At 38.7% G+C, this 15059-nt stretch overlaps 1 protein-coding gene across 3 annotated transcripts in view; it reads left to right on the forward strand.

Moving 5' to 3' along the window:
- LOC109354321 (kanadaptin) overlaps nt 1–12003 on the forward strand; it is an 18274-nt gene extending 6271 nt beyond the window's left edge. The window contains exons 7-14 of one of the 3 annotated variants that reach the window (XR_002108540.1): nt 7459–7605; nt 7764–7859; nt 9193–9306; nt 9487–9614; nt 10049–10293; nt 10590–11456; nt 11542–11647; nt 11748–12003. Coding sequence is in view for 1 of the 3 variants with exons in the window: in XM_019596735.1 (XP_019452280.1) it covers nt 7459–7605; nt 7764–7859; nt 9193–9306; nt 9487–9614; nt 10049–10293; nt 10590–11456; nt 11542–11591 (1647 nt within the window). In the remaining 2 variants the exon portion in view is untranslated. Of the gene's footprint in view, nt 1–7458; nt 7606–7763; nt 7860–9192; nt 9307–9486; nt 9615–10048; nt 10294–10589; nt 11457–11541 lie in introns of all 3 variants that reach the window. The other 2 variants (XR_002108541.1, XM_019596735.1) reach the window with 2 other exon arrangements.

A 15059-nucleotide genomic window follows, 5' to 3' on the forward strand; every position in this document is an offset into this window, starting at 1 on the left:
TGGGGGTTTAGGTTAAAATCAATTTGGGGGTTTAGGTTGAAATTAATTTAGGGGTTTAGGGGTGACCACCATGGTAACCCCTTTTCTGGCCGGAACTGCGGCGGCGGCGGCGGCGGTGGCGGTGGCAGCAGCGCCACTGTACCCTCTGGACGTGGCTGAGCACATGGAGGTTCCATAAAGGGGGCAGCCACCAATATTATAAGAAGATTGGCACAAAAGTGAGGTGGTGTGGGTGGCTCACATGGCCAAACAGCCACCGTGGGTGGCGGCACACCACCACCACCCTTTTTAAACCACAAGAAACAAGCTCTTACACTTAAATGATATAAATGGCAGCAAAAAATAAACACATAAAAGTAGAGCACAAACCTTGTTTTTGTCAACTTTACGTATGGGTGAAGAAGATGATGGCTTTTACTTCTCCTTGCTTCCTTTTTCTTTTTCTTCTACTTCTACTTGCCTCTTCTCTCTTTTTCCTCCTTTTTTTTTTTCTGGTTCTCTCCCTTCTCCTCTTTTTTACTATTTTTTTAGTTTATAAGGGTAGTAAAAAATTAGGGTTAAGTTACCCTAACTTGGTTGGGCTAGGGGAAAAAACCCATTTACCATAACCCTTCAAAATCTGATTTTTACACCCTTTTTTTTATAACAAAAAAGCCTTGGTTAAAATGAGGTATTTACAGTAGTTATGCAATGATATTTGTTTTTATACTTCTACCAAGTGGTCAACCTTAAAGTGTTGCTTTTGCTCTTGTGGTTTTACAATTTTGTATCACACCATTCACGATAATATACAATTTTACTATTTTGAGCATTCATTTTCTCCCTCTATACCTATCCCCTATAATTTCAACATGAGTTTTTGGTGTTTATTTGTATGATTTTTTCGATTTAGCAAATACATTCTCTACAAAGTATACAAATCCTCTGTTGATAAGATTGCTCCGACTTGAATCATTACTGTATTGGACTAATAAATTTGTCCTGCTGTCTCTTGGTTGTTACTTGTGAAATAGACTGTCAGTCTTTGCTAATTTTTGAGCTTCCTGGGTATTATTTTCTTGCACATTTTTGCTTATCAAGTAAACTTTTTTTGTGGCTAATATTATCAAGTAAAACTTACTTTGAGAGGAATGCATTCATACATTCGATTTCTTGAGTTCACCCACTTGGTGAGATTAAGGCATCGTTGTTAGTTTCGATTTCTTGAGTTATGGGGAACAAATTTTCAAAAAAGGCGGTCTAGTGCATTAGGCTCCCACTTAGTGGGGTATGGGGTGGGTAGATGTACACATTCTTAGAGATTGTTTCCAAGATTTGAACTCGTGACCTCTTGTCACTAAGAAAAAACCTTACTGCTGTGTCGAGGCTCACCCTTTTTCTTTTACCTTACCATTGGGGAACAAATATTCAATTAAGAAAAAAATTGAGTGAAGATTATTTGCCTTTAAAATCATGGAAACAGACTCTGCACTTACAAGGATAAGGTTAGTTACATTTACCAACCAACCAGGTGGGAGTTTCGTACAGTAGGTTACCTTTTATAATAGGTACTAATATTTTGAACATGGATGTACTATTGCAAACTTTTGTTAATTCTTTTCTTCCTAACATAGGAATCTGCTTGTCATGCCAATTAAAGGGAGGGAAAATGAGAGAACAGAGAAACAAGAAATGACTTATGATCTAAGAAAATGAACATAAACTTGGCATTAAAACCTGATAAGCACTGGTATCTCGGTAAGGGAAAAATTAGACAGAATAGAAGAAATTGCCCCTAACCCACAATCAGCTAGATTTGTGGAAGGGTTCTATGATTATTATTGAGAAAGAAAGAATTACAGAATAGTGTGGAAGTAGATACAAGATAAGGATCCCACGATCCAATTCCCCTACTGATTCCTCAATCAGTTACTAATTCTCCAATGCCCCTACCCTTAAGCTAACCTCCTTATTAATAGATTTCCTAACTGTCATAACTACCAGAGGATTAGGAGGGAAAGTTGGTTATTTTAACAACCACGTTTTCCTCTTACCTCTTTTATACACGTGTTTCAACTCAGGTTTGTTCTGAGTCTTAACACTACCCCCCCTAAACTTTTTAACTTGTCCTCAAGTTGGAAGTTTGGAAAATTAGCTTGAACACTGGCTGCTGTCTCCCAAGTGTTGTCATGCTCAGGGAGATTCTGCCACTTGACTAAGACTTCTGGCCTGCCCTGCTCCAAACCCCTGCAATCCGTGATGTCCTCTGGATTCACTTCTAGGATCAATTCTTCATTGAGCATTGGTGGTAATGGCTGAGGATGCTGATGGGATTTAAGTGCCTTTTTTAACAATGAAACATGGAAGACTGGATGTACCTTGGATTCAGGAGGCAAATCCAGTTTATATGCCACCTCTCCCACCTTCTGAACCACCTGATAGGGGCCATAGTACCTGGGAGCTAATTTAGCAAATGGTCTAGCAGCTAGGGATTTTAGTTTATAAGGCTGTAGCTTGAGGAACACCCAATCTCCTACCAGAAATTCCACTGCTCTTCTATGTTTATCAACTACTTGCTTCATGTAATTTTGTGCCTTAGCCAGATTAGTCTTCAATTCTTCTATGATTCCATCTCTTTCAGCCAAAAAACAATTGACTTCCTCCACTCTAGAAGGTATAGTCCCTGCTCTGATTAACAGGGGAGGTTCCCTCCCATATAGGGCCTTGAAAGGGGTCATTCCAGCTGATTGATTATAGTTGGAATTATACCAAAATTCTGCCCAATGCAACCACTCTACCCACTGCTTGGGTCTTGGACCCACATAACACCTTAAGTAAGTCTCTAGGCACCTATTAGTCACCTCAGTCTGCCCATCTGTTTGAGGATGATAAGAAGTGCTAAATTTCAATTGTGTCCCAGCCATTTTAAACAACTCCCTCCAGAAATGACTCAAGAATAAGGGATCTCTGTCTGAAATGATTGAATTAGGGAAACCATGCAATTTGACTACCCCTTGCAAGAATACAGCAGCTACATCTTTGGCTGAGTAGGGGTGCCCCAAGGCAAAGAAGTGTCCATACTTAGTAAGTCTATCCACCACAACAAAGATAGTGTCCTTACCCTTAGCTCTAGGAAGACCCCCTACGAAATCCATGGAGACATCCATCCAAACTTGTTGAGGGATAGGAAGGGGTTGCAACAACCCTGCAGGAGCCAAGGTTGAGTATTTGTTCCTCTGGCAGGCATCACATTCTGCTATGAAGGTTTTAATATCAGTCCTCATCCCTTCCCAGAATAGGAAGCTTGCAATTCGCTTGTAGGTCCTTAGATACCCTGAGTGCCCTCCAGAAGGGGTATCATGACATTCAGACAAGATTAGGGGAATTCTGTTGGATCCTTTAGACAAAACCAGCCTTCCCTTGTAGTAGAGGACCCCTTTTTTCAGTTCAAAACCTGGGTGAGAATCAGCAGAAATTACCAAATCTTGCATTACTCTTCTCCATTTAGGATCCAACTGTAACTCTTGAATCCATAGCTCCATCTCCTCATTATTAACCATAGAGATGGCAGCATACATTAATTTCCTGGACAGAGCATCAACAACAGGATTTTCCTTGCCAGGCTTAAATTGTATCTCAAAATCCAGACCTACCAACTTCACTGCCCACTTAAACTGATCATCAGAAAAAAGCCTTTGTTCTGTCAAAAATTTCAGACTCCTCTGATCAGTTCTGATGATGAAATGTCTGCCCATAAGGTAGTGCCTCCATTTCTGGACAGCCTGCACCAAAGCCATTAATTCCCTCTCATACACAGACTTTTGCTGAGCCTTACAAGACAAACCCTTACTCCAAAAGGCTAGGGGTCTTCCCTCCTGCATCAATACTGCACCTAAGCCTTTACTGGAAGCATCAGTCTCCACTGTAAATTCCTTATTAAAATTAGGAATGGCTAACATAGGTAACTCAATCATAGCTCCCTTTAACTTCTCAAAAGCAGCATTGGCATCCTCAGACCAATTAAAGGCATCTTTTTTGAGTAGTTCAGTAAGTGGCCTTGCCATTCTTCCATAATCTTGGACAAATTTTCTGTAGTAACCTGTGAGCCCCAAGAACCCTCTCAACCCCTTAATACTGGTGGGGACAGGCCAAGAGATCATATCCTTTACCTTAGAAAGATCAGCAGATACCCCTCCTTCACAGATAATATGCCCCAGGTATTCAATACTAGATTGACCAAAACTGCATTTTTTGGGATTTGCCTTGAATGAATTCTGTATCAGCAGTTCCAAGACCAACCCTAAATGTTGGCTATGAGAAACCATATCCTGGCTATAAACCAAGATATCATCAAAGAACACTAGTGTGAATTTTCTGAGATAAGGCTTCAAGATCTCATTCATCAAAGATTGGAAGGTGGAAGGGGCATTGGTTAGCCCAAAGGGCATCACCAAAAACTCATAATGGCCCTCATGAGTTCTAAAAGCTGTCTTCTCTATATCTTCTGGCCTCATCCTAATCTGGTGATACCCAGATTTCAAATCCAACTTAGAGAAGACCCTGGCCCCTCCTAACTCATCCAGTAGCTCTTCAATCAAAGGTATGGGAAATTTATTTGGGATGGTTATCTTGTTAAGAGCCCTGTAGTCCACACAAAATCTCCACCCTCCATCCTTCTTCTTAACCAGAATTATAGGGCTAGAATAAGGAGAAATACTTGGCCTAATGACTCCAGCCTCCAACATCTCAGCTACCAACCTTTCCACTTCTGATTTCTGATAATAAGGGCACCTATAGGGCCTAAGATGAGGGATCCCTGCCCCTTCCTTCAAATGAATAGCATGGTCCTGTCTCCTCACTGGAGGAAGGCCCTGGATATCCTGAAATACAGACTGAAACTGATGCAGCACTTCCTCCAATTCTGCTGGAAGCACCTCCTCTGTTCTGGTTGGTGAAGCCTCTTCACACTGTAGGAGTAAACCTCTTCCCTCCTCTAGCAGTACTTGCATAAAAGAGCCCAGTGATAATTCAGCCTTAGTTAGAGAAGGGTCCCCAACTATAGTAATGTTAGCACCCTCCTTTCTGACTGATAATTTCATCCTCCCAAAATCAGCCCTTACCTCCCCAAGGCTAGCCAACCATTCTAAACCTAGAACCATATCCACCCCCTTTAATTCAAAGAGATAAAAGTCTTGAATCACTTCAAGTGTTTGCATGAGAAATTTAAGCTTAGCACACTTACCTTGGCACTGTATGTGATGCCCATCCCCTACTTCCACCACATAAGTCCTGGTCTCCTCTACCTTAAGCTGTAAATCCTCCACTAATTGCCTTGAGATGAAATTATGAGAGGCCCCACAGTCTATCATTACTACCACAGGTGTCTCCCTTAAAATACCCCTGATCTTCCAAGATCTTGAAGAAGTGAGCCCCTTCATAGAGTATAAGGACAGTTGTAATGAATGAAGAGTCCTAACCTCTATTCCTGAGTCCTCCTCTTCATTAATTTCTTTTTCTTCAGAATCCTCTTCATCAGCCATCAGTAGCATATGGAATTGCTTGTTTCTGCACCTATGATCTCTGGTAAAGGGCTCATCACACCTAAAACAGAGCCATTTTTCCCTCTTCTCTTTCATTTCTGCACTAGATAATCTTCTGTAGTCCCCCCCCAGTCTCGAATTTCCCAGGTCCAGAGTGTTCCTTAGGGGAGTGGTCACACTTCCTACAGATGAACCCTCCTTCTTCAAACTATTAGTGGCAGTTGGTTCCAGGGTAACCACCTTGCTATAGGAATTTGTTCTGGAAGAACCAAAAGACCTAGAATACCCTGTTTGAGTCTTCCTGTGCACAACCAAGTTCCTCTGCTCAATCAGGATGGCCTTCTGGATCAATTCTGGCAAGGTCTTCAATTCATATAATCTGACCTCCACCCTTATCTCTTCTTTAAGCCCATTCACAAATATTCCCCTGACAAAATCGTGATTAATTCCACGTAAGGCCCCTGCAAACTTCTCAAATTCCTCCACATAAGCTTCAACTCCCCCTTCTTGCTTGAGAGACAAGAGTAACTCAAACGGATTTTGAGCCATAGCAGGCTGAAATCTCCTCACAACTGCCAATTTAAATCCCTCCCAAGTAGGGCAAGGATTACACCCTTCCCACCACTGATACCAACTAAGAGCCTTCCCCTCCAAAGCTACCATAGTGGCCCTCATCTTTTCAGTATCAGAAATAGATCTCAGTGCAAAGTACCTTTCCAGCTTTTGTATCCACCCATAAGCATCATCCCCTGAAAATATAGGTATTTCCAATCTCCTCCATTTGTCATGGCCTCGACCCCGATGGTGGCTTTCTACCTCTTCCTCATTCTCACTGCCCACCTCTAAGGATGGCTCCTCTGTGGTGACCCCCAATTTCGTAGCTATTGCCATCATCAAATCTTCCAGCTTCTGCGTCCGTGCCTCATTCAATTCCATTCTCATTCGTATCTCCTCGCCTTCTTGGCCCCCCTTCCCTTGCGTTCCACTATCACCTTCTTTGGCCATGCTTCGAGTAGAAACCATACGACGAACACAACCTGCAGCGTGGGTGGTTATTTTTCCACAGGCACCAGAATGGTGCTCTGATACCAGTGATAAGCACTGGTATCTCGGTAAGGGAAAAATTAGACAGAATAGAAGAAATTGCCCCTAACCCACAATCAGCTAGATTTGTGGAAGGGTTCTATGATTATTATTGAGAAAGAAAGAATTACAGAATAGTGTGGAAGTAGATACAAGATAAGGATCCCACGATCCAATTCCCCTACTGATTCCTCAATCAGTTACTAATTCTCCAATGCCCCTACCCTTAAGCTAACCTCCTTATTAATAGATTTCCTAACTGTCATAACTACCAGAGGATTAGGAGGGAAAGTTGGTTATTTTAACAACCACGTTTTCCTCTTACCTCTTTTATACACGTGTTTCAACTCAGGTTTGTTCTGAGTCTTAACAAAACCTTACCTGTAAAGTTCCTGTCAAGAAAGTCCTTCTAACACAATGGAAATAATTCTGTATTTTAAAATATATGGTTAAAAGAGACAACAATGGATATCTTCAAGCATATTCTTTTGACATGAAATTTGATTCAGTAGTAAAGTATATTTTTGTCACCTAATCTGCCTAGCTAACCCACTTCATGCTCTGGTAGGGTTGCTACCCTGTATGTTGGTGGCTATATCTATCTTTCTTTTCTCCCCCTATTCATTTTTTGAGTTAGAAAATTATTTTTCCTCAGCCTATGTTTGTTTGATGCTATACATAGCCAGTCCTAAGCTCGGATAAAAGGTGAAAGTTGTGTTAGGCAGTCGACAACCAATGCAAAACTTTATCGAATCTCTATGAATTCTATGTTCAGACTTTTCTGGAATTAGCTTCCTTTTTTATTACATGTAGGAGAGCATACTGCTATACCTCTTTATCTGGTTTCATTTTGTAGGAAAGTAATGCAAAAATGATGAGAGAAGTTAAGATGCGTGAAGCAATTCTAGACAGGGAAGCTTCACTCCGACGAGCAAAGCTGGAAACATCCGTTGCTGATGGTATATCATGGGGCATGGGTGAGGATGCTATTGAAGAACTTGAGGTTTGTAATTATGACTTGTTTGAATGATCTATAGAGTTCGTCCTTTGAACTACCTATAATTCATTAATGTTTTATATCATTATCTTCAGAATCTACTTTTTAAAAGTCATGCCCATTTCTGTCATCTGATTCATTGATTTGGTGGATTAAAATTTCAGGATGATGCTGATGAAGTGACATGGCAGTCGTATAAAGGACAGCTTACAGAAAAACAAGAAAAAACCCGTGAGAAGATACTGAAAAGAATGGAAAAGGTGAGTAATTCTTTTTAATTTGGTTTCGTATACTGTATGTTGTAAGACTCTATGGTCCCATATTGAGTTTGTGTCCAAATAGAATATTAATGTGATTGTTGAAGATTATATGACTATCAGGACAGGCTATTCTTTGCATTATTTTAAGCTCTACCATCGACATGTATTTAATGCTATAAGCTTATATTCTGTAATGAAACCTTGTAAAGATTATTCACTAAAAAAGAACATTCAGCTTTTCCTTTGAGTTCATATTACTATCCGATCTCCCACACTGGTAGACTTTCCTTCCATAGTCAACATTAGTTACCATAGTGGCAGCCTGTCTTCACCGTGGGTGACTCTGTCTGCCACGACCCAGCCTGCCTTCATTGCAGATGTCCGTATTACTGCCGGTCAGTCTGTCGCCATCCAGTCTGCCTTTGATGTTGGCACAACAGCCAACCTTCATGAGGTTGTCCTTCCCTCCTACCTGCAGTGTAGAGTCCTAGCTACTGCTCAGTTTCTCTCGCTGCGACAGCCCAGCTCTCTCCTACCCTTTCACCTTCAGTATTGAACCACCCTTTTGTGTCATTATTGACACCTTTTCCTTGTCCATAATAGCTCAAACAGAGAGCCTACCCAGATTTTCACCAGTCAGATATAGACACTAGCCACAGCTCCACCACCACCTAACCGACCAACTCGTAAATAGCTGTAGTTAATGAATGATTGAAACAAACCATTTAGTTCCAAAGATATTGTAAATAGCTATCGTTAATGCTCTAAGCCTATATAATGTGAAGAAACTTTGTATAAATCATCCATTTAGCAATAATAATTTTCTGCTTTTCCTCATTCTAGTATATATCTTCCAATTTTGAATTATAATTCCAAAGTGCTTGTAACTAGGATACAATGTTTTATGATATGGTCAGATTCCACTTTTTAATCCCCAAATAGAATGCGTAGCTTCTCATTTAAAATACCTATAAAGTCAAGGCAGTTAATTCTCTTTCTCATTCCAACTCTTTCCCATCTTTTGGGATTGACAGAACTTATCCTAAATCAGAATCCACTTTTTCTGCTTAGATTGTATTTGAAATGACTTACCTAGGAGATGACATCCTTGTCTCACAGATCAAGTTATTATTTCAAATAAATAGAGTATATTGAATGCAGAAGACATCTCCATAGGGATGGGCAACGACTTTTCCCAGAAATTGAGAGATGATATTTATGTGTACACACAGAAACAGAAATTGTTCCACGCCTGCAGTTCCATATCAACCCTGTTAATTAGATAGTACATTATAAGTTTTTCCCTGTATTTATGTCTTTTTTGTTTCTGCAGATTGCTAATATGAAGAAAGAAATAAACTCCATACAAGTTAAAGACATCTCTCAGGGTGGGTTAACTCAAGGTCAACAGACTCAGATTGCTAGGAATGAGCAAAGAATGGCACAGGTAAAGTTGGAGAAAATAAATAAGAAAAACAAACTTGTATATCCCTCTCCATATTCTGTGATTGTCAGAGGTTTGAAAATTATAATTTATTTCTCACCGAGCCATCTTATTAATTGATAATTACTGATGCATAAGCATGCAAGTTGATAAGCTGATAATTTTTGTTACAAATTTGGATAGATATTGGAAGAACTTGAAAACTTGGAAGAGACACTGAATGACAGTATTCGAGAAAGTTTAGGTGTACGTTCTGGAAGGATATCTCTTGGGAAGAAGAAAGGTGCTGTGGAAGATGAAGAATATCTTAGGTATGATATCATAGTCAGACTTAAGCCCGGATAAAAGGTGAAAGTTGTGTTAGGCAGTCGACAACCAACTTAAAATTTTGTCGAATATTTGATATCAATAGAAGTTTTACAAAAAAAAGAACCCTATGAATAGAATAAATATTCTGTGGTAACTGAAATTTATGGAAACGTAATATGGATGAGGGTGAGCTTAGTGACCTTGAGGTCATAGGTTCAAATCTTTGAAACAACCTCTCCGCTTGCAGGGGTAAGGCTGCGCACATCCCCCCTCCCCAGATCCTACGAAGTGGGAGCCTTGTGCACTGGGCCGCTCTGAAGTAATATGGATTTTTGTTGTTATTGTATTTGGTGAACTTGCATGGCTTTCTCAAACAAAACTCATATATTGATGCATTAAATGAGAAAACATTTTGGTAATTTCTTTCTTTTGACAGTGATGATGATGATGAATTTTATGACCGGACAAATAGAAAGTCTTCTAATCAGAAGCCTGGTGACAACCAATCGATTGAGACTGCCGATACTCTTCTTGATAAGAAAGATGCCATTACAAAGGAAATGAATGACAAGAAAGAGTTGCTTGTGAGTGAAAAGAACAAAATTTTGTCAGAGAGTGCCGGTCAAGATGAAGTTAGTGATCCACTTGATGCTTTCATGACAGGGCTTTCTTCCCAACTAGGTTAGTGATCTTTTAACATCATATGTTATGTTTATGGGAGTTTGTCGTATTTTGAAGTTGACTTTGAGTAGGTTTGATATTGTCATGTACTCGTGTCTGTGTGTGTACATATAGCCGTGTGCATGTATTACTTTGATGTATGTTTTTACAAGTAATACTGTCAAATTAAGGTGTTCCATTTTTCTGTATTTTACATATCATTACGTGCAACAATGGGTCATAAATTGGATATGCATAACTAGAGATTTGATTAATGCAGTTTATATTAATCTTGCCGATTTCTTCTTTGTTTTCAGTGCATGACAAAAGTGTGCAGCTTGAGAAGGAATTGTCAACTCTTCAGTCTGAACTAGATAGGATATGCTACCTGTTGAAAATTGCTGACCCAACGGGAGAAGCAGCCAAAAAAAGGGAGTTGAAAGGACAAGAACCCAAGCCAAACAAATCTGAAGAAGTTGCCTCTACCATCAAGAATAAACAACATGCAGAAACCCCGAAAAGCAAAGAGCTTCGTGCAAAGGCAGATCATAAATTGCCTCCAGAAAACCAGAAAAATAGTGAGGCTTGTGAAAAGACAGATGGCTCTGTACAAGGAGATAAACCTGCAGATGCAACTGTGAGTTTGGACAAATCAGAATCTGCCTCTGACAGATTGGAGGACGAAAATGTTGTATACAATGCCCCAAAGCCCCAGTGGCTTGGAGCTGTAGAGGATAGGGTTACAGATGATAATCAACAACGGTCGGCACCTCTTCCTCTGCAGGAGATGGACGAGAACAACCAGTTTGTTGATTATAAGGACAGGAACAAAATTTTGAGCACTGGTGATGATACAAAGACTTCGGTGGAATCTAAAATTGAGTCTGCCGCCCCTGGTCTAATTTTAAGGAAACGGAAGCAAGTTGAGACAACTGGGAGAAATAGTTATGATGCCACTCAGCAATTGACATCTTCCACTTCAGGTGAACAAATGGCTGAGGATGCTGTAGCACTTTTATTAAAGCACAAGAGGGGACTGTATGCTGATGATGACGGAAAATCCGAAATCCCAGATGACAAGAATAACACTGACGAAAGGAGGAAGGCTAAAAGAGTGCTTGGACCCGAAAAACCATCGTTTTTGTGTGATGAGATGAATATTGAAACATGGGTTCCTCCTGAAGGTAAGCGTTATTAGGTTCAATATTCTGACTACATGTTTGAATTGTATTTCATTGCATGATCACACTATCCTTTTTTCGTGTGCAGGACAATCAGGTGATGGACGGACTTCGTTGAACGATAAATACGGTTACTGAGGTAGGGTTGTGTTCAGCATTGCTCATTACAGGAAAGGAGTTTGGGCTGCATACAAGTAAGAATATCATGGAGGGAGGGATCAAGTAGAGAACCTGTTCAGTATCAGTGAACTTATTTTAGACATAACTGTATGACTTTCCGTGACCCCCATACAGTTTTTTGACAGGAATTTGATAATGGAGACATATCATGTTGAGATGCAGTTTACTGATGATTCCTGATCAAAATGCCTTCTGTGTACAGCCACATTATTTGTGTCACTAGTGACTTATATTTTTCAATGGAGAAGGCCACTAGTAAGGCAAATGAGCTCAAAAAATCATCTTACATTCTGCATTGCTGCAATCAAATTGATCTGTTGTTAGTTTCATATTTATCTTGTTATCTTATGAATACCCTTTTAAGCATAGTAAATATGGTGAATGAAACCATGTGACAAAAACTGAGTTCAATTCAAGGATATATCATCTTGGATTTCTAGCAGTACACCAAACTGAATCTTGAGTTGGTGATCATCCGTGTAAACCAGAAATAGATAGCTTAAAAAGTAGTGTGTTTTATCACCAATTAGCCAGTAAACCACACAATTCTTCATTCCGTAAGAGCCGGTTTACTAGTTAGATCTTGGAGGGGAATGAAAGGAAAAAAAAATGTTTTAGAACCATGAAATATAATTGTGAGATGATTCTGTCAATTTTTATTTCTATTCCTTCATTTTCAAAACTCAATTCACAAATAGATACTAAATAGTTACAAAACTCGACTAGGCTACCTATAACAACTACTTGCAACACTTGTTTTATTTGATAGGTAATGTACTCTTAATCCTTATGGATTAATCTGAAGATTCTAAGCAGATTGAATTTGATTTTCAATGGTGGTAGAGGAAGGTACAACATCCATGAATTAAGAGATATTCTTTTGTCAAAAATGCCAAGTGAAGTGGTTAGTTAGTAGAACATTTCTACAAAGGGAAATCCCAGATGATAGATCTTGAAAGTTGGAATGAACTCAGTTTTTGTCATAATATCAATCACATATTTGTAACCAAGGATGGTTACAAAATTAAATTACGATTTTTGAATTTAGTTATACATGACTTTGCCTAAAAACTATACTTTAAACTTATTGTTAAAGTATAGTTTTTAGGCAAATCCTTAAAGTATACATGCTTGCAGCCATAGTGCTTGTTGTCCTCCCAAGCAGACTGTAATGTATTCTGCTTCACATGATGATAGAGCAACAACCTTTTACTTCTTAGAGCATCAACTTACAACTGCATTGCCAAGCTTGAATATGTATCCACTTGTATTCTTTCTATCATCCTTATCACCACACCAATCTACATCTGTATAGCTATAGATTGTGCTAAGTTCTTTGCTTTTGTTGGCAGGGAACATAACACCATAATCCATACTTCCCATGAGATATCTGTGTATCCTCTTTACTGTCTGCACCCATTTTGTTGTGGTGTTCTAGGAGCAGAAAAATTGTGATTGATACCTAGATCATCACAGAATTCTTCAAAAGATGCGTTTTGAAATTCTCCCCCATGATCACTTCTTATAACAGTGATTTTTAGAGATTTTTCATTTTGAACTCTTTTAGCATATTTTCTAAAGGTGTTGAACGCCTTATTCTTATGTACTAAGAATAGAGTCCAAGTGTATCTTGAAAAATCGTCTACTATAACAAGAGCATAATAATTACCATCATAACTCTTGGTCTTTGAGGGGTCAAATAAGTCCATGTGTAATACTTACAATGGTCTATCAGAAGAAACCATATGCTTAGGTTTGAAAGAAGTTTTTGTTTTTTACCCATTTGACAAGCATTACATAGTTTGTTTTAACAAACTTCATTTTGAGTAAATCAATAACTAAATCTTTCTTAATCGGTTTATTCAAATGATCCATATGAATATGAGCAATTCTCCTATACCAAAGTCATGCATCATTATTATTATTAGCAATTAAACATTTTATTGGTAAAGATGAATCTATGTCAATCATATAAATATTATTTATTCTCTTAGTCTCAACCTTTTTACCTCTTCGGTTCCTTCTTGTGTAGTCTCTAGAGTATCTCACACTTCTTTAGCGGGTTTGCAGTTTGATACTTTAAAAAATTTATCAATACCGAGTGCAATAGTGAGAATAGTTTTTGCTTTTAGATTATATTGCACTTTCTTCTAGTCTTCTTCATTCCATGAGGATTTCGGCTTCACTTCCCTCACATTGTTGATAATTGTGAAGGGTTCATAGAATCATTCCTCAATTGCATTCCAAATGTCTAGATATTGAGACTCTATGAAGATTCTCATTCTGATCTTCCAGAAGTCGTAGCATTCTCCAACAAAGCTTGGAGGGTAATTGATGTTGGAACTTTCTCCTAGAAATGATCTTGCGACAATCTTCGAAGCAAGATCAGTTTTGAGAATAAATTACACAAAAAAAAACTACGGTACCAATTGTAAGACTGAGATGGCAACTAAGAGGGGGGTGAGTGAATTAATTGTTTAAAACTATGATTGATTTTTCTGCACAATTCAAGAGTTAATAGCAGCAGAAAATAATATGCGGAAATAATCAAGTAAATGTAAGGAGATAAAGGAGAAGAGAGTACACATATGTTTTTATACTGGTTCATCTTCTTGTCCACCGAAGGCTACGTCCAGTACTCTTGCAGCATGAGAGATTTCTTCACTGGATATTAAGGGTGGTAATTACAATTTCTCACCCTGAGATTCCCTTGTACCTTACTCACTCTCTAACACCTATATCACTCTTTGGAAAATGCCCTTTCCAAGTGACTCTATCCCATTTCTTATCACATCCTTGTGAAAGAAAGTAATTCAATATTTTGAAAGAAGAAAATGTTTAACAATGGCAATGGATTGCCTTTACAAGATTTGAAGTTATAAACTCTTGCAATCCAATAACTCAATGTATACTTTAGTACTAATGCTCAGAATGTTTGAATAACTTGCAATAACACTTAAGGCAACTTTGTGAAATAAGTTCTGAAAGTTATGAACAAGTTGCACCAACTGTAGAACAAGTATTTCAGAAAATTGTAGTTTGAGTGAGTGATTTCAATCTAAGTTATGTTATGAAAATTATGTGTTTGAAATGAGTTTCCAAGCCTTTATATAGACTTTTCGGTCAACCAGAATACCTCTATGAAAAGGTAGGATTCGTGTGAAATGAAACCATTTTGTTTGGGTTGAAAACTGTGTGGTTTGAATCTGAAAGCTGCGTGTAACAGCTCTCAATAATCGATTGTTTACTTGATGTAATCGATTACCCAAGAAGTCTGTCCAATTGAGAAATCAATTTTTACAGGCAATAATCGATTACTCAAAAGGTGCAATCGATTTCCTAACTGTTCTTTCCAACTGGGTAATTATTTAGTGTGTTATGTAATCAGTTACCCACATGGTGTAATCGATTATCCTGATCAATTTT

The sequence above is a fragment of the Lupinus angustifolius genome, chromosome LG08, assembly GCF_001865875.1.
Source record: "Lupinus angustifolius cultivar Tanjil chromosome LG08, LupAngTanjil_v1.0, whole genome shotgun sequence".
In the NCBI taxonomy this organism is placed as follows: Eukaryota; Viridiplantae; Streptophyta; class Magnoliopsida; order Fabales; family Fabaceae; genus Lupinus; species Lupinus angustifolius.